The sequence below is a fragment of the Salvelinus namaycush genome, chromosome 26 (assembly GCF_016432855.1).
Source record: "Salvelinus namaycush isolate Seneca chromosome 26, SaNama_1.0, whole genome shotgun sequence".
Lineage (NCBI taxonomy): Eukaryota > Metazoa > Chordata > Actinopteri > Salmoniformes > Salmonidae > Salvelinus > Salvelinus namaycush.
This window is the reverse complement of record NC_052332.1, coordinates 10,391,681-10,411,127: the sequence shown is the minus strand read 5'-3', so window position 1 is coordinate 10,411,127 and position 19,447 is coordinate 10,391,681. Positions and strand designations below refer to the sequence as shown.

Here is a 19,447-nt window from a genome sequence, read left to right as displayed (position 1 = left end):
TGTAGCAGGGTACTGAACGTCTGTTCGTTGTAGAGGCGGAGTGTTGTAGAGGCGGAGTCTTCGTCTCTCTGAGGCCAGAGAATGCTGCAGCTACTCTTCTGCAGAACCCAGGTTTTCCGCCGGCTGCAACACCACCTTTTTTGGTCCCGCTGGCTTTCCAACAAAGGTGGAGTAAGCCACACATACCAACCTCTCCACACGTTCCCTCACATCCTGCACCGACACACGGATTCCTACATACACACACACATATTGTTATATTAAAAATGTTAAATAAACATTGTGTACAGGCACGCGTGCATGCATGTGTAAATGCATGTGTGTGTTTGTATGTGTGCTAGTCTTACCTCCATGCTTGTGGTGAACGTTCTATTGACTTGATGGTGATCACCTGACCAACCCTGCAAACAAAGTTCGAAATATTGAAAACGTTATATTACGCATTTGATTGATTGATTGATTGATGCGTACCTGTCAGTCTCCTCAAACTGGATGTCGTCCATGGAGAGTGTCACACACGCCATCCCAGCATGACGTTCAGCTAAGGGACAAACACATACACACACTGTTTATCTATATATTTATCTATATTTAATCTCTCCAACTGGGGCAGTACTACGATTACAGCGACATTACAATCATTAACATCCGCATGGGGGATAACACAAAGCTATTATTATGTGTTACTGTGCACACACGTGTAGAAGAATTCTAGTAGGTGAGGGGTCAGTGCACTGCTGTTACCCTGTCTGTCCAGTGATGGCCACTGAAGGTCAGCTCTGTCACACACACCTTTGTGTAATGGAGTCGGTGTGTGTGTGAGGTGGCAGACACTACCTCTGACATCTTTTCCATTTCCATTCCTTTATGTTTGTACTCTAACACTGTTCGCAGACTCTATCTTCTTACGCACTCACATTTAATCAGCATTTACACCAGAGAAAAAACTCTCCACTTGATACAGTACATGTATTTATCTAAAAATGGGAATAGCAGACCAAAAACTGTCTGAAACTTCAGACTGTCGCCATGCACTTTAGGTCTACTCGGCTATATTTTTTGCAAGGAACCACAAAAAAAAAGATTATATATATTTTTTTTTTAAATAAAAACACACACACAGACCAGTGAGGCATGTGATGGTGTCCATCCATTTGAGTAGCTGCCCAGGTATCCTTGGGGATCTGCATGGCATGGCTGGATAGACTGGCACATCTGGACATCCATAGGAGCAGGGGTCTGCCCAAGACCTGAGCCCAGAAGAGAAGCACCCTGACCGGTTACGGTGCCAGACCGATGCCTCTGAATCTCTTGGTCCTTATAGGGCTCCACAGGGCCTGACCCCCGGCGTACACCCAGGATCTGAGCACCCTGAGCAGGCGGAGGGACAGACAGAGGCCCCTTCAGATCCTGGTAACGGTTCTCCAGACTGAAGCCATTCTGGAGGCTTTGGGTCATCATTACCCTATTGCTTCTGTGTGCAGAGAGTGTAGAGAAAATGAGTAGCCCGTGTACGAGCCTCATTTAGTCTCTAAGTGTGAGCAAGTGAGTGAAAGGCCAGTGACAATCACATACCCTTTAAGTAAGTTATGGTATGGTTCCTGTGGGGGAAAGATTCTATTGGGGAAAGGTTTCTGTGGGGGTTGCCATGGAAGCCAAGAAGGGGAGTGAGGTGTGTGTGTGTGTGTGTGCGCTCAAACACACATGCATGTGGGGGTCTGGGAGAGGAAGTGTGTCCATCTGATGAATGGGCATGTGCCTGAACTCAATTTTATACAATAATTGTAGTCTCACCCATTCATTTGTAATGACCGGTCATTTTTGACCGGGAACACCACATGTGTACAAAAGTTAAATAAAACACCCAAAATGTTATGAAAATCATCAAAATGTATTTGTGTGTTCAGATGCCCTGTGTGGACAACGTCATGGAACCTTATGACAATCACATTAAATGAACTACATTTTTCAGAGAGAAAACTTGTAAATCGGTCCAATTCGACCAGAACACAGCAGGACGGTTAAGGTTAGGATCCAGGGTTAGGGTTATGCTTAGCTAAAATCCTACAGTTGTCAACTGTTATCCCCAATGCGACAACTAGATGGACATGTATCGATAGCCACAACTGGTCAAACCATCAGTCTCGACAAACCATCAGTATAACCACTCAAGTGTAATAACAATGGTTTGAGCCCTGAATGCGTCTTTGCGTCGTGCCTAAGAACAGCCCTTATACTATATACCTCACCTCCTCGGTGCTTAATTATAAACCGGGTAGTTTGCCTCCTGGATGCTGATTGGCTGAAAGCCATGGTATATCACTCCAGTGTTAATTGCTAAATTGTAATAACTTATTGCCTTGCTTCCCTAATCTTACCTTATTTGCACACACTGGATATAGATTTTTTCTACTGTATTATTGACTGTACGTTTGATTAGTCCATGTGTAACTCTGTGTTGCTGTTTGTGTCGCACTGCTTTGCTTTATCTTGGCCAGGTCGCAGTTGTAAATGAGAACTTGTTCTCAACTGGCCTACCTGGTTAAATAAAGGTGAAATAAAAAAATACGAACAGCATTTAGCCGTGGTATATTTCCCATATACCACACTCCCTCGGGCCTTATTGCTTAACTAGAGACTGGCTCCAAGATGGCCAATCTTTGTTTTTAACTTAATCTACTCACGTCCGCATGCGCCATTTCTTACTGCGCATACTCTGGATGCACACTAGCGCTCAGTGCGCACTGGACACAGCCATATCATGCGAACATGCTCCGGGAACTCTGTCAGAGCACGTGGACAGCTTAACAAGCCAACTGGCACTTCCCCTAGCTAGCTGGGGTCATGACCTCAGAGCGTGAATATACAATTTTTATATCTTCGGCTGTGAGTAATGAAAAAAACACAAAACAGCCTCTGCGACAATAATTTGAATAATTCAATGGATGTTTTGTGGACAAAGGTGATGACTAAAGTGTTTTATTAGGAATGTTCAAAGTTGACTTGTCTATGGGAGGGCCATCAAAAAGAATTGTCTTTCTCAGCCATGAATCAGTTCAACTGCAGTACCGAAGCAATACTGTAGGTGCAGTCAGAAGCGTGCTTCCAGACTGGAACCCTGGCCCGATGAAGCCGAAAGAACAGCAACCGAGAGTCAGGGTCGTGGAGAAGAGGGCGGTTCGGACTACACCCGAATGGTTGTCAGATTTGGAGATGGAGTCAGAAGAACCCACAGAGGTTGGTAAGAAGGCGGGCAGGAAAAAATGAAGAAAGTGGAACATATTGAAAGTGAATAGGGATTGTTGCAGAAGGAAATTGAACATGCCAAGAATGAGGGTAAATTTACTGCGGTGGCAGGCGCGGTGAAGACAGCCAAGTTTGAGCAACATCCCGACGGTGATAAAGATGATTTTGGCTCAGTGGGAGAGATTATTGGAGAGAATGGATCCTTGCCTTCTGGCTGATCGATATGGGGTGTTGGGTTGGGTGGAGAGGAGGTTGGGGAATATTGGGTTGGTGAAATTGACTCAAAGTGGATTCGTGTAGATTTTTTAAAATTTCTGCCGTCCAGAGGGAGGGAGCGTGCACTCCACACAACGTGACTGGGGACAAGAACTGTGACTTGCTTTCCTCTCCGGAGCAGGGTGCTGTCGAAAGGAGTGATAACTGGAGTGGGCATTAAGTGTTGAAGAGGATCAACTAAAGTTGAAGATTCCCGGTGTCTTTGACACCGCCGTTTGCCATTTGGACGCAGACCCGGTGGAGAGTGTGGTGAAACAGAGAAGACACTGTCTGTACTACTGAGTTTTGATGCGGCGTCTTTACCAGACAAAGTCAAATTAGGATGTGTCAGTTATGCCGTGAGAGATTTTGTCCCGAATTCATTTCAGTGTTTCAGATGCCAAGCTTATGGTCATGTGGCAGCAGTGTGTAGGTGGGAGACTCCTAGACGTGAAAAGTGTGCAGGAGGACATTAGACAAAGGAATGTGTAGTTCCGGTGGAAAAAGTTGTGTATGTAAACTGTAGGGCACATGAGGTTGGTGGCACCTCAATTGGGGAGGACATGTTTGTGGTAATGGCCGGAGCAGAATAAGTGGAATGGTGTCAAATACATCAAACACATGGTGTGATGCCATTCCATTTGCTCCGTTCCAGCCATTATATGAGTCGTCCTCCCCCCAGTAGCCTCCACTGCTGTAGCGGTACCATGGTGCTGGAGATCAGAGGTGTCCGGTGATAGAAAGGCAGGTTGAGGTTGCCAGGATCAGAGTAGAGCAGAAGGTGTCGTATGCTGAGGCAGTGAAAAAAGCAGTAGAGGAAGATGGGTCCAGGGTGAAGGATCCTAAGAGGATCCCTGTGAGTAAGAGCCAATAGAGAGTGATAGGAATAGCGTGTGCTTCGGTAAAGTACTTCTTCTTTTTTTTTGGCGTTCATGGCAATGGTTGTCAATTGTACCACAGGAATAGAACGTAAATCACAGAGGATAGATGCTGTGGTGGCAGCTGAAGAGATGTACTTGGGTGTTTGAGATTTTACTGCAGAATAGTTACAAGATGTTTTCAATGATAGGACCAAAGTAGTGGGAAAGTGGGGAGGTTTTGGGAGCAGGGTTAGTTGGTAGGGACATTTTTTTCACAAAGTGAAATGAGTTCACACTACAGAATAAGAATAGTAGGCTGAAACACAGCCCATACAGTAGGTGGCGACATGCACCTATAACATTTGTTTGTGAACCGCCATAATACCGAAAGAGATGGAGGAGAAGAAGAACAACAACAACAAAACAGCTTCACTGGAATCACAGCAAACTACTTGTGACATAATAATCATCAATATTAATATACATGAAATTATCTAGACAAATAAATACAATGAAGAATTCAATGAATTCCCCTGTGCGAAACATACAGTAACTCAATGGTAAGGGATCGTGGAATTCAGTCAATTTAGCAGAGGCCAAATCTGATTGGCTCTTTCCTCATTCTCCATCACGAGATCCCGGAAGTTGCCCCGGTAAGAAACGTGTTTTGTTTTCAGAGTGCGCTTTAAAAACGTGTTATACATTTCCTCGGGAACATTAAACACTGAAAACCTTGAACAGTCCGGCAGTATTGCATTCATCGATGGCCAACAGATTATCGGCCGCTGATCTCTCGTGTAATGCATCAATAGGCACTAAAATCACCCGCACATCTTGCAAGCATTGGCCATACCGCACCCTAAAGCTGATTTCGGTGTTAAATTTTTGTCATGCTTTCAACCAAAATCTGCGTGATAAACCAAACTTGCAACCCCATTAAATACTTGATCTCGTGTTGTTACCGTGTCAAACAAGGCTATTACGTTACAGCTTTCATGTACAAATATCGCCTTCTCACTTCCAGCAACTTTGACCAAACATTCGAATGTTAAATGTTTAAAACCAGCTATCTAACTATCTACAACACTGTATAACTACAACATTGCGACCTGAATACGCAGACGTGTGTTAGCTAGTTTCAGTAAGCTACCAGCCAGTAGATCTGTGTGCATTTAGACAGACTTAATTCCATGAATCTGACTTAACATATGATGCTCTCTTGTCCTCTTCCTCATCTCTGCCTGTACCCCATTTCCTTCATATCTCCTCCTCCAGAGATGAGTAGCTGTTTTCTGGATGAGGAGACGTTCTGTCAGTGCTGTCAGCTTTTCCTCCAACACTCCCACTCCCTCTGTGACGGCTGGAGCTGGGAACAAGTGAAGGTATGGGGTGGAGGAGGGAGAGGGTTTTTAGGATAGAGAAGGGTAGAATTTAACTTGGGGTAGGCCTATTTAAGGAAAGGAAAGGTTAGTCAGCATTGAGAAGAGTAGAGTTGGGCTAGTTTGGGTTACACAGAATTAGGGTTAAGGAAAGGTTAGGAAGGGTATTTTAGGCTGCTTGACTACCCCAGTCACCTGAAGAAGCTGAGTGCGGAATGTTTGGCTGTCTGAATGGAACCGGATGTATGTGAATCTGTAGAGCAGGGGTATGCAACTAGATTAAGCCACGGGATGATTTTTGTCAGAGTGGATGTAAATTGACCACAACAAAGTCCAAAAGAGATTGTATTTGAACATAACAATAATTTCATACCTTTATTATATTGATACAAGCACTTATTTATTTTCTATTATTTTTTATTATTTGTGGGAATACTTGGGAACAGATTTTAGCTGAATTCCTGGTAATTGTAGTCACCAAAAACAAAAATCCCAAAATCTTTGGGGGGGCAAAAAAGAAAGATTGTGGCCACCACTAAACTGGCTTCCTCTCTAGGTTTCTTCTTAGGTTTCTTCCATCTGTGTTTTTCCTGGCCACTGTGCTTTCACTTCTGCTTTGCTTGCTCTTTGGGGTCGAGGCCAGGTAACTGTAAAGCACTTTGACTGCTAATGTGAAAAGGTCTTTATAAAATGTGATTGATTGGTAATGTTTCCATTCAAGGGTTCTGAGGAGGGCTACCTGAGGAAGACTGCACTGGGGACCGGCAGAACCAGATGTAACCAGGACCAGCAAGGAACCAGTTCAGACCAGCACCAGGAGAGGACCTTCTCCCTCTCTTTCCATAATGATGATGATGATGAAGATGATGGCGCAGTGTGTTGTATACAGGAGGAGAACAGTAGTAGCAGTGTCGTTCAGTATGAATACCATATCCTCTACTCCTGCAGCTACCAGACTCCTGTCCTCTACTTCAGAGCCTCAACCCTGGGTATGTAGCCAGACAGTACTGGCTGAATGGTTATTTGAAGTAATACATTGCAAATACAGGACTTGCATTGTCTTCAGCCATCCACTTCATTATACACTTACTGGTCTCTCGCTCTCTCTCTGTCTCGCTCTCTCTCTGTCAGAGGGTAGGAGTTTGTGTCTCGAGGAGGTATGGGACAGTGTTCATCCTAACTACAGACAGAGACTACAGCACAGACCCTGGGACACCATCACACAACAGGTTGGTACCACTCTCCTCTCTCTCGTCCCTCTGTCACTTTCTCTCTCTCTCTTTTCCCGGTAAGATTGTATCCCTCTCTTAAATCTCTTTTTCCTCCATAAATCTCCCACTTCAACTCGACACCACACTCAATCTTCTGTCCATCTTTCTCTCTCTAGGAACACCCGTTGCTAGGCCAGTCGTTCTTTGTGCTCCACCCCTGCAGGACAGAAGAGTTCATGAAGCCTGTTCTAAAAGCTGCCCTGGAAGAACACCGGTGAGTTTGAGACTCAACATGTGTATTCTATCTGAAAGTATTACACCTGTGTGTGTGTGTGTGTGTGTGTGTGTGCTCGTGTGTGACCTTTGCCCTCTGACTGCCGTGCAGACAGGTGAACTACATTGTGACCTGGCTCAGTGTGGTGGGTCCTGTTGTGGGACTGGACGTTCCTCTGAGCTACTGTACACAGGTACCTGAACCCCCGCACACCCCCTCCAGCTCTCCCCAGCCCCCCTCCAGCTCTCCCCAGCCCCCCTCCAGCTCTCCCCAGCCCCCCTCCAGCTCTCCCCAGCCACCTTCCAGCTCTCCACAGCCCCCCTCCAGCTCTCCACAGCCCCCCTCCAGCTCTCCACAGCCCCCCTCCAGCTCTCCACAGCCCCCAGCCCTAGGGACAAAGCCAGGCTGAATGGTTCTCCCATCTAGCGTGGACAACACGTAATGCCAAAGCGAATTTCCGTTGGAGCCAGATTTGACATCAGCTTCAGATGTGTTGATGAGGTCTGTCCAGTGGGCATGAGATGGAGGAGAGGGCAGCTGCTTTTCACAGTAAGTCTGTAGAGAGAACTGTTACATGAAGCACTGCTGACACCTAGTGGTGAGAAACATTACAGCAACTCTACAGGCCTGTCAGAACTGCCAAGTTGAATAAGCCCAGGTGATGGATCTGAGAAATGGGAGCGGGGTGACGTATAGATCTGGGACAGGGTATACTATGAGCGTCACTGCTGATATCTGTGAAAAGGTAAAACAGACACTTCTCCTTTTGTCAGAGCAGACCTGGTCTTAGGAGACTAGACAACCATGGAGAAACGAAAGAGATGTCTATTCATTTCTATGGGAGCTACTCTATCCTTGACAAAATTGTTTTGGAATAAGACAAATTAAAGTCTATTTTGTCCCTGGATGGGGGACTGAAGATGAAGTCAGATGTAACTTATGTTTCCAATGACCTCAAACCTTTTCAGAACTCTCATCACCTAACATGTCCAACAATCATGTTGTAACTTTTTGATTTCTTTGCAATAAAGTCGATGACAAACACACCGTTTTTGGCCTGCATTATGGAGTTTCTGTTTTAAAACATCTTCACATGTTTTTCAGTGTCAGGTTTTCGTAAGATTCCTGTTTCTCTGACAGCCCGGTCGTATCTGAAGGGGCGTCATCTAACTGTGTGAGTGGCATTGTGATCCATGATAGTTTGTACTTTGGCCAGACCCTTGTCTGTTGGCAGAAGACTCAGGAATTCATTTATAGGTCAACTGGGAGAAAAGTTTGTGTGTGTGTATTCTTGCAGTAGAATAGATTCACTTTCACCCTAATTTGTCTAACATCCTGTCTCCGTTGACTGAGAGCGTGGGGAGAGTTTCATACCTCCTCTTCATAGGATTTAACACGTCGGTTTGCTTTTGAATTAGAAATGGTTACATGTTGAATGTATCGTAGGTTGTAACACCAATGTTGGCTTTTAATAATGGCAACTCTTCCACCTCAGTCCTGATACAACACGTGTATATGACTGTATCGTATCTATATTGAACCTACATGCCAATGAACACATACAGTATGGCCATTATACCTAATGTAAAGATGGTTAGGAGAGAAACACAATTCTGTTGTATGATTTAAGAAGGAGCAGAATAAAATAAATATGTTAAATACAAACTGTATACATCCGACACTCTTATGGCAATGACTATGGGGACCATACGCACAATCTGTTCGCACGAGCAACCCTAACAGAAATGCTGATATAAATGTCCCAAGGGAGCTCTGACAATGTCAGCTTATAGTGTGTATGTGTAATCAGTTATCCCTGTTTTTAAAAGAAAGCATTGTGTTAGCTGAAGTTCCTCAATGCCAACCCTGGATAAACCACAACTGGAAACACATGGCTGTTTCTGGCACACACAAAGACACACACATACGAGTATGAAAGTAGCGAGAGGTCTTCGTCTCCCCCACCCATCCCCCCCAGTGGACCTTTAGGAAATAGCAGAGAATCATACTCCTCCGTTTCCTGGTTCCACTCCAACCTGTACTGTGGGAAACAAACTACTGGGGATGATAACACTGCTTCTGCAGCTCGCACACCGAGACGCAGACTACACAGTGAGATCAGTGTGCGTTACTCCCCTGCAGAGCCATAAAATAGTCCCACGTAACTGATTATGTCAGAGCTTTTATACAGGACACTCTGCCAGTGGAACACTCTCCCTCTCTTTCTCTCTCCCTCTCTTTTGGTCCCCATTTCTCTCTCGATCCCCCTATTTCTTTGTCTTTCTCTTTTGGTCACAACATATACACACAGTGTTTTACAGGAGGTTGGGAGTCACGCTGGTCATGTTAACATGCCTTCCTCTGATCTAGATCCTAGCACACGGAAGAGACCCATCTGGAGAAAGTTACTGACACACACACACACACATTGCTGGCTGGCACTGACCACCTTATCCATGGATGGTACTTTCACAAGTTTGTGGCACTTCTTCATTTTGCTCCTTCACTTCATTCCTCATGGCCATATCATCTCTCCCTTTGTCTCTCTCTTTCCCGGAGTCTCTCAGAAACACCAATGGCTTTGTTCTAAAAGACTGATTGACTACAAACACAACACACACACAAACAGATATCATGCCAGACTGCACTGGTTTATGCCCTGTGAGCAGGCTGGATGTCAGAGAGAGACAGATGTTATGTTATCACAGATGTTTATGTGAATGTCAAGGCAGAATGATTTACCTGATGTAGCCATTCATGCAGCTCTGCTTCCAGGCAACATTTCACAAGGTCCAATGTAGGATTCAGTCAGTGTGAGTGACCTAGTGGGTATTACAATTGAAAACTGAATTGACCCTCAACTCTGTTATAATGGCTTCAGGTGACTTCAATAAGCAGTAGAGGTGTGAGCTGTTCAGTGTTGGCCAAATGACACATCTTACCTCCCCCAGCAGCTGGCAGAATCACCCTTTGTAGGGAAAAGCGATTGGTGAAATCAAAGGCCAGGTGACCTGAGAATTCTTCAGACCCCTCAGTTTCAATTGTGTGTTAATTTGTTGTTAGAACACAAGCGACAGTTTAAAGCTCTTTTCCATTGCCATCCCTCTCTCTGGCGGCCATTGTCCCCATCATCAAACAAACTATTGGTTCAGAGTCAAGATGGAGTCCTGGAGTGCACTCTCAAAACGTACCACACTGTTGAGTTTCATTAGGCCTGGAGCCAAGCCAGAGGTCCCTGCCAGCTCAAATCTCTGATGTTGATTTCGCAACTCACCCAAATGTTTTATCCAGGGGGTGATGGGGAGGGTCCAGAGGGGGTGAGGAGTTTGGGGGGTGGGGGGCTCATAACAAAAGCACAGAGGGTCCATTCACTGAGGAAGAGGCCATGTCAGGTCTCCTGGTTCCAATTTAAGAGAAGCTGCAGTGCCCCCAGATGTCTCCCCAAAGCCATTCTCGTTCCCTCCATCTCGCTTTCTTTCCCCCCCATCCATCTCTCTGATTTCTCTTTATCACGGTGAAAACGTACTACATGCTTTTTTATTTCTAGAAACGAGGCCGGTCTTAAACTCCAGCGCTGCGGTTTATAGACTCTGGTTTAACTAGTTTCCCCCTGAGAGGAAGAGACAGAGAGGTCGAGAGAAGACTGGCGAGGTTATGATGGAGATGATCATCTGCCAAAGGCCAAACTTCACAGCTTAGTCACCTTGAGTTTGAGTTGATTTCTACAGGGACAGTGCACATTAATCAACATTTCAGTAAAAGTGCCGTTTTAGCAAGCCGGCTAATTTTCAACCGCAGTCCCTGGGCAGGTTATTAAAAACAATTCAAATAACAAAACAGACAAACAGTGAGCAGTGAGCACATGCAGAGAAACATAGTGCAAGCAGCATGTAGCACACAGACAGAGCAACATAACACAAAAAGTAACAAAACAAAATATATAAAGCAAGTGTTTCCACACCTCACAAGCTACAGACATGGAAAGCGGCAATAGAAATCAAATCGTATTTGTCACATGCTCCGAATACAACAGTTGTAGACCTTACCGCGAAATGCTTACTTACAAGCCCTTAACCAACAATGCAGTTCAAGAAATAGAATTTAGAAAATATTTACTAAGTAAACTAAAGTTAAAAAAATTAATCGAATCAATCAACAAAAAAACACGAGAAAATGTACATAACAATAATGAGGCTATATACAAGGGGTACCGTTACCAAGTCAATGTGCGGGGGTACAGGTTAGTCGAGATCATTTGTAAAGTGACTATGCATAGATAATAAACAGTGAGTAGCAGCAGTGTCAATGTAAATGGTCCGGGTGGCCATTTGATTAGTTGTTCAGCAGTCTTATGGCTTGGGGTTAGAAGCTGTTAAGGAGCCTTTTGGTCCTGACTTGGTTCTCCGTTACCGCCTGTCGTGCTTTAGCAAAGAGAACAGTCTATGACTTGGGTGACTGGAGTCCTTTACAATTTTTTGGGCCTTCCTCTGACACCGCCTAGTATATAGGTCCTGGTTGTCAGGAAGCTTGGCCCCAGTGATGTACTGGGCCATACACAGCTAGAGATTATGTTCACAAGTCTGATTGGCCTTTAGCCATGTGTTTTCTGAAGGTGTGATAGATAGTGCAGTTATGTGTGTCTGATGGAAGTGTGTTCCAAACATGGGAAGCACTCACAGAGAAAGCAGATTGACTAAAGGTGCTTTTCCTTAAGGGAACTATTTAGTCACCTCTCATGGCAGACCTTGTGAATCTGCTGTCATGGTTTGGGTTATCTGTTTAACCAAAGTACTAAGTGGAGAGGGAGCCAGGCCATTTAGGATCTTGAATACAAGACATGCGGCAGTGTATTGCACAAGATTTTCCCAACTCTGGAGCTCATGTTTCTGAGGATGTAACCGTGATGGTGGCTATTGGGCTTTCTATCAAGAACTTTGAGAGCCTGTTTGTAGACAAACTGAATGGGTTTTAATGTTGTACAGCAAGCTTGGGCCCAACTAGTCAAGCAGTATGTTAAGTGGGGGAGTATCATAGATTTGAAGTACAGTTTTGCTACCTCCGTAGTCAAAACAATTCCGTATGAATCGGAAATTAGCTAGGTTGAATTTGGTTATTTTGGTTACCTTTTTCACCCGCTTTTTAAAAGAGAGGTTGGAACTAAGTATGATGCCAAGGTACTTAAAATGGGATACCACCTGAAGCTTCTCACCTGACACAAAGAAATCTGGCTCAGTAGCATCAGTTGCCCTCTTTGTGAAGAACATGCAGACTGTTGACCCAGACTCCTATAACATTAGCGAACGTTAGGGAAGCGTTAGGGGAGCATTAGCTAGCATTGTGTAAGTGTTTGTGTGTTTCAAGTTTTATTAGTCGTATGTATGGTATACAACAGGGGTATTCAACTCTTAACCTACGAGGTCCGGAGCCTGCTGGTTTTCTTTTCTACCTGATAATTAATTATACCCACTAAATCAGTCCCTTATTAGAGGGGAACAATAAAAAAATGCAGTGGAACTGGCTTCGAGGTCCAGAGTTGAGTTTGAGTGGTATACACCATCCAATGAAATGCTTACTTGCAGGTTCCTTCTCGACAATGCAACAACAATAAGAAATAAAAGATGAGAATACGACCATAAAGTAAATGTCTCAATAGAATAGAATAAACATTTTAGCATTACTATAATGTAGGACGGCACAGTTGTGATGTGTGTGTGTCTCTGAGCCCGACGGTACGGGTGTGAAGAGCATCGTGGCTGTGGTGTGTGGGGTCTTTGATGATGATGATGATGATACGGGCCTTCCTCAGGCACCGTTTCTAGTAGATGTCCTGGTTGGGTGAGAGCACGGTCCCAGTGATGTACTGGGCCGCCTTCACCACCCGCTGGAGGGCCTTGGGTTTGTGGACAGAGCAATTCATGTACCAGGCCATGATGCAACCGGTCAGGACGCTCTCGATGGTGCAGCGGTAATATTTGGAGAGGACCCAGGGTGGCATGCCAAATTTCTTCAGCCACCTTAGGAAGTAGAGATGCTGTTGCGCCCTCTTGACAACAGTGGTGGTGTTATTGGTCCATGTCGAGTCCTCAGTGATGTGGACGCCGAGGAACTTCAAACTGCTGACTCTCTACTGCAGTCCTGTTGATGTGAATCAGGGCATGTTCCCTCCTCTGCTTCCTGAAGTCACCAATCAATTCCTTTATTTAACTGACATTGAGGGAGAGGTTGTTGTCCTGTCACCACAATGCCAGTTAACCTACCTTATCCCTATAGGCCGACTCGTTATTGTTGGTTATCAGGCCTACAACAGTGGTGTCGTCAGCAATCTTGGCGATGAAGGGGTTGGTGTCATGTAAAGCTGCGCAGTCGTGGGTGAATAGGGGAGTACAGCAGAGGGCTGAGTACACACCCCTGGGGGGTCCCTGATTTAAAGGTGTTGTTGCCAATACTTGTTGCCTGTGGTCTGCCCGTCAGGAAGTCCAGGATCCAGTTGCAGAGGGAGGTGTCCAGACCCAGGGTTCTGATCTTGGTGTCGAGCTTGGAGGGAACAATAGTGCTGAACTGTAGTCAATTAACAGCATTCTCACATAGGTGTTCCTCTTGTCCAGATGTGTTACGGCCGTGTGAATAGCGATGGAAATGGCATCTTCTGTGGATCTGTGGAGCAGTAGACGAATTGGAGTGGGTCCAGTGTGCCTGGGCAATTGTCATTTGGGCATGTCACCTTGTTCTTCTTGGGCACTGTTAGGATGGTGGTCTCCTTAAAGCAGGGGGGACTCCAGCCTGGGACAGGGAAATGTTGAAGATGTCAGAGAAGTTGCCCATCAGCTGGTCAGCACACACTCGGAGGACGCGGCCAGGGATGCCATCTAGGCCAGCGGGTTTGTGAGTATTCACTCGAGAGTTTTCCTCATGTCAGCCTAGGAAAGCGAAAGCACCTGGTCGTCCGGAACAGACAGTCTTCCTGGATGACTCGGTATTGTCTGCCTCGAAGAAAGCATAGAATGTGTTAGGCTCGTCTGGGAGGGAGGCTTCGGTGGGCACCACACAGCTGGATTTTCCTTTGTAGTCCATGCTAGTCTGTAGTCCTTGCCACGTGTCGGGTATCTGAGTTGTCGAACCTGCTTGCCTTGTACGCGTCACACGCCACTGAGACATCGGGGTTCGTTCTGCGGACATTGAATGATGCAGTAGGGGCTCTCAGCATGGTACGGATATCTCTGTTCATCCAGGGTTTTTGCTTGGGGTATGTCCGGATTTTTATTGTGGGTACATCATCATCAACACAATGAAGCCAGACTAAGTCAGTGGCACATATAGAACTATCCAAGCAGAAGTTCTCCTTCAATATGTTGATATTTGGTTGCGTTGACAACCAAACACAATTCAGTTGGTCTACAAATTAATAATTTATATATTGCATTCACGTCTCCATCTCAACCAAAAATCTAAGTTAAAGAATAGGCCGAAATCCAATTTAATCAAACTTTAAATACATTTTGGTTGAGATTGGTTGAGATTTAGACGTGAAACCAACATACAGTATTATTGATTAACGTGAAGATACAATTTTAAATCAACCAAAGCTAGAAACCCTATGGACAATGGACAATAATCCATACGGAAAATGGAAAAGCAGTCTGGTTAAACACTAGAGTTGAGTGTAACGTCCGTAAACCGTGTCTCTGTCAAAACAAAAAGAGACAGCATGAGGTCACACTGCGATAAAAGCCTTACTCAGAGTTCAAAGTGTATTTTCCAGGGATTGGACATGGATACTAGGAAGAGGAGGCTGTGTAGCCCGTCTTTCCAGCCTAGTTTGGAGTCCCCCTTTCGTTCCTGTTCTTCGTAGCCGGTCTTACCTTTGGTTATCTTGGTCAGCAGCAGTAGGTAAACCTGCTGTGTGGGGAACAAAGTTGTATATGTAGTATTCTAGATCTGGGAGGCTGAGACATACAGTAGCTTCCGATTCATGATCGATAAGTGTATTTGTCATGTAGCAGACGCTCTTATCCAGAGCAACTTATTTGTCATACGTAGGAAATTATTGCGCCAACATTCTTAGCAAACAAAGTAACAATTAACGCAAAATTAGCAAAGTCGAGCAGAAACCGGCAAGACACGCAACCTTCTCAGCGCTGCCATCCTCTACTGCGCGCGTGTTAGCCAGCAGAGACCACTGGGATAGAGAAGGCATCTGGGGCTCCGTCCCAGGCCTGTCTCTGTGTTAAAGCAGGTTTAATAAGGACGTGGACAGAGCTGCTTAGAGAAATGAACTGGGCAGATAAAACACAGTGACTGGCTTCTCCTGAAGTAAGGTTTTTATGAAGTCCCATAGAGTCTCTGTGAAACCTTTTAGTTGCAGAGTCTGCAAGAGGGGGGACAGCCAGAGGTGCTAGGTCAGCTTCATTCCTCCCAGCTGCCTAAAAACCCTGCCTGGCCTGGCTCCCTCGGCATTACCCTCCCTTTTAGGTCACATATTAATAAACACAGGCAAACACACAACAGACCCTGGAAAGAGATACTGTCAGACCCTAGAGTTTATATCTGGGTTACAGAGCTTACGTAAGATTCCACACTCCACGGCTGTGTCACCAAGGGCACAGTCAGATGGAACAGAGTAAGTAGGCATTTTAACATCATAGATTTAGCCGGTGGTAACCTGTGGAATAGACACCGGCTGGAATGTGGTTTTAACCAATCAGCATTCACGACAAGACCCACCCGTTGTATAATTTTGACTAGAGTTCTATGGGCCTGGTCAGAAGTAGTGTACTACATAGGGAATAGGATGCTATTTGGGACAGATCCCCGCTCTCTTTTTTTACAGATCCCTCTCTGCGGTGTCTGAGAGGCCAGTTCTGTCACCGTAAGAGACCAATCACTCTAACCCTAAACAGTAGGAACACGCACGCACGCACGCACGCACACACACAGACAGACAGAGAGCTGACTAGTGCTGTCTGTGCCCATCACTCTACCCCCCACACAGCACAGTAGGGCTAATGACACTGGACAAACAAGGCCGTTAAATGGCAGCAGAATCTATCATCACAGTGTGGTGGTGGCCAAGGTGGTGTGCCGTGTTCTGGCCCACTAGTTCTGCCCTGTTGGTTCTGATCACAGTAACGAGTAGCTGTTGTTCTTACTCTCCAGCTCCGCCACGGTCCCGTTTCACCACAGGGAACTCTTCCACTTCAACCAGTATAGCCAAAACAAGAAACATTAGCCTTGGCCCCTGGAATTAACAACGTGGAAAAGTACATTAGTCAGTCAGTCCTTATCACCATCAATGTAAATAGCCATGGAAGTGTAGGTTTCCTCTGAGTCAAAGGAATAAAAGGACCAGTGTACTACCAGGTGGACCAGAACCAGTCAGTTCTAATAACAGGGTCGGTAGTGCACCAAAAGGAGGCCATACGGCACTGAACAGAATTATCGCTGCTGCAGCTTCTTACCAAAAATGCAATTCAATTGAGAACAGATAGCTCTTACCACACTTGTTTATCAGCTCTGATATGGCCCGTATGGCCATGTTTACCCTTTCTAGAATGGCTAGATAGTGACTGTCCATTCCAGATGGTCATAGTGAAAACTACAGGAGGGACCAGTTGCCTGGGGCAGACGTCAGGGAGTCCTCATTACCTCCAGCTCGACCTGGAAGCCATTAGGATCAGTCAGGGTTTAGGTCCTGGGTGACTTAGTGCGGTGTATCTGCATCTAAAACTACTGAGGCTGTTGGAGTTTAGGATGTGTGTGTGTGTGTGTGTGTAGCCATCCGGTGCAGAAGGGGAGTTTAGGGCCTGTGAATGGAGCGATGGTAAAGAGACGGAAGGAGAGGAGACATGAAAGTGAAGTGTTCCCGTTTGCAACCAAGGAGAGGACGGGTGGATGAGGAGGGAAGAGAGGAGGAGGAGGACAGATGAAAGTGGGGAGTTCAGAGTCGAGGAGATGTGAAAGATCAGACACAACGAGTGTGTGTGTGTGTGTGTATCTGTTAACGAGCCTATCCTTGTCCTTCAGGTGTTGCTGTAAGACAGTGGTAAGCATGCTTTAGTTCAGTACACATTTTTTATTGAAGTCCCGGACAAACACACCTGATTCAACTTGTCAAATAATCGCCAAACCCTCGGTGAGTTGAATCAGTCGTTTTTCCGGAGCTACAACAAAATTGTGTACTTTTGGGGACCCAAGGACTGGAGTTGGGAAACACTGCTTTAGTTGACGTGCTTGGTCAGCATTATAATATTCAACAGGATTTTGGTTAGGTGGGTCATAGCACCGACACACTAACACTACAGGATACAGCAGGACCCCTACAGTACACTGACATTACAGGATACAGCAGGACCCCTACAGTACACTGACCCACTAACATTACAGGATACAGCAGGACCCCTACAGTACACTGACCCACTAACATTACAGGATACAGCAGGACCCCTACAGTACACTGACATTACAGGATACAGCAGGACCCCTACAGTACACTGACCCACTAACATTACAGGATACAGCAGGACCCCTACAGTACACTGACCCACTAACATTACAGGATACAGCAGGACCCCTACAGTACACTGACCCACTAACATTACAGGATACAGCAGGACCCCTACAGTACACTGACCCACTAACATTACAGGATACAGCAGGACCCCTACAGTACACTGATCCACTAAAGGATACAGCAGGACCCCTACAGTACACTGACCCTCTAACATTACAGGATACAGCAGGACCCCTACAGTACACTGACCCACTAACATTACAGGATACAGCAGGACCCCTACAGTACACTGACATTACAGGATACAGCAGGACCCCTACAGTACACTGACCCACTAACACTACAGGATACAGCAGGACCCCTACAGTACACTGACCCACTAACACTACAGGATACAGCAGGACCCCTACAGTACACTGACCCACTAACACTACAGGATACAGCAGGACCCCTACAGTACACTGACACACACAGTCGACCCAGGATTCAAAGGGTTCCATTCACGTCAACTAACTGCAACCGATTCTCTGCACAAGCAACCACCACATTTGCAGAACTTATGAACTCAACAAAATCAGCAGTAGGTTGTGTTAGCAGTGACACTGACATTTACCAGAAACGAGCAACTTAAAATGGGGGAGAGAGGAAGGGCAAGGAGAAATGTTCTCATTGAAGATTTTTTACCCCTCTCTTTTTACCTCACCGTCTCTCCCGCCCTCTCTGCTGTTGGACCAGGCATCAATGGGAGTCCAATCTCTAACTTGCCAATTTAAATAAATGATCCAGACCTTGGCTGGAGAGAGATAATTTGTTGACCTACTCCAACGCAACAGTCTAGTGTCAATCCCTCCAAGCCTGTCCCCCTGACAACAATTCCTCGTACACCAGTAAATACAACCATAATTCTAGGCTACTGGGCTTTGGATAAGGTTGGGGCTCCAGTGTGTGTGTGTGTGTGTGTGTGGCCATTAAGTAGTAAAATGGGGATTTGGCCTGTTGTTCAAACTTTTAATGTGTGTTAGGAGATTTCTTTACTGCTGTACGTACAGCCAACAAGTCAAAAAGAGAATCCCTCAGGAGATGAGAACAGTTGTCTTTACTTCAGATTTAATGACATTTTGGCTGTAGTGGTGTCATTGCAGAGATAATGGGCACGTTCCAGGTCGTACTGATTGCACAGATCTCTTATCACAGCTGCACAAGTCTAGGTCCAAGAGGCTTCTAAACAGCTTCTACCCCAAGCCATAAGACTCCTGAACATCAAATGGCTACCCCAGACTATCTGCATTGTCCCCCCCCCCCCCCCCCCCTTACGATGCTGCTACTCTGTTAGTATCTATGCATAGTCACTTAATAACTCTACCTACATGTACATATTACCTCAATTACCTCAACTAACCGGTGCCCCCGCACATTGACTCTGTACCGGTACCCACTAGCCTCGCTATTGTTATTTTACTGCTGCTCTTTAATTACTTGTAACTTTTTTTTCTTAAAACAGCATTGTTGATTAAGGGCTTGTAAGTAAGCATTTCCCTGTAAGGTCGACACCTGTTGTATTCGGCGCATGTCACAAAATAACATTTGATTTGATCACGACTGCAATAAAGACAGCAACCACAGGGTTGTTTCACCAAGCAGGATCGATCAGCTAACTAGGTAACACTAATCAAATACTTATTTTCTGATTGGGAAAGAGAACATAAGTTGAATAC

General features: G+C 45.5%; 1 protein-coding gene across 1 annotated transcript; it reads left to right on the top strand.

Moving 5' to 3' along the window:
- The first annotated feature begins 4,895 nt into the window (after nucleotides 1–4,895).
- Nucleotides 4,896–7,634, top strand: atg10 (ATG10 autophagy related 10 homolog (S. cerevisiae)). The gene is made up of 6 exons (XM_038965710.1): nucleotides 4,896–5,014; nucleotides 5,637–5,743; nucleotides 6,462–6,729; nucleotides 6,872–6,969; nucleotides 7,128–7,225; nucleotides 7,337–7,634. Exons 2-6 carry the CDS (start codon nucleotides 5,639–5,641, stop codon nucleotides 7,632–7,634), a joined length of 867 nt encoding a protein of 288 aa, XP_038821638.1. The 5' UTR covers nucleotides 4,896–5,014; nucleotides 5,637–5,638.
- Nucleotides 7,635–19,447: the final 11,813 nt, after the last annotated feature.

Excerpts from the sequence above, each read along its gene's own strand:
- atg10 (XM_038965710.1), top strand. The coding sequence starts at position 5,639 with ATGAGTAGCTGTTTTCTGGATGAGGAGACGTTCTGTCAGTGCTGTCAG. Across the intron at positions 5,744-6,461 it reads GGAGCTGGGAACAAGTGAAG|GGTTCTGAGGAGGGCTACCT; the intron begins GTATGGGGTGGA and ends TTTCCATTCAAG. Across the intron at positions 6,970-7,127 it reads GGGACACCATCACACAACAG|GAACACCCGTTGCTAGGCCA; the intron begins GTTGGTACCACT and ends TTCTCTCTCTAG.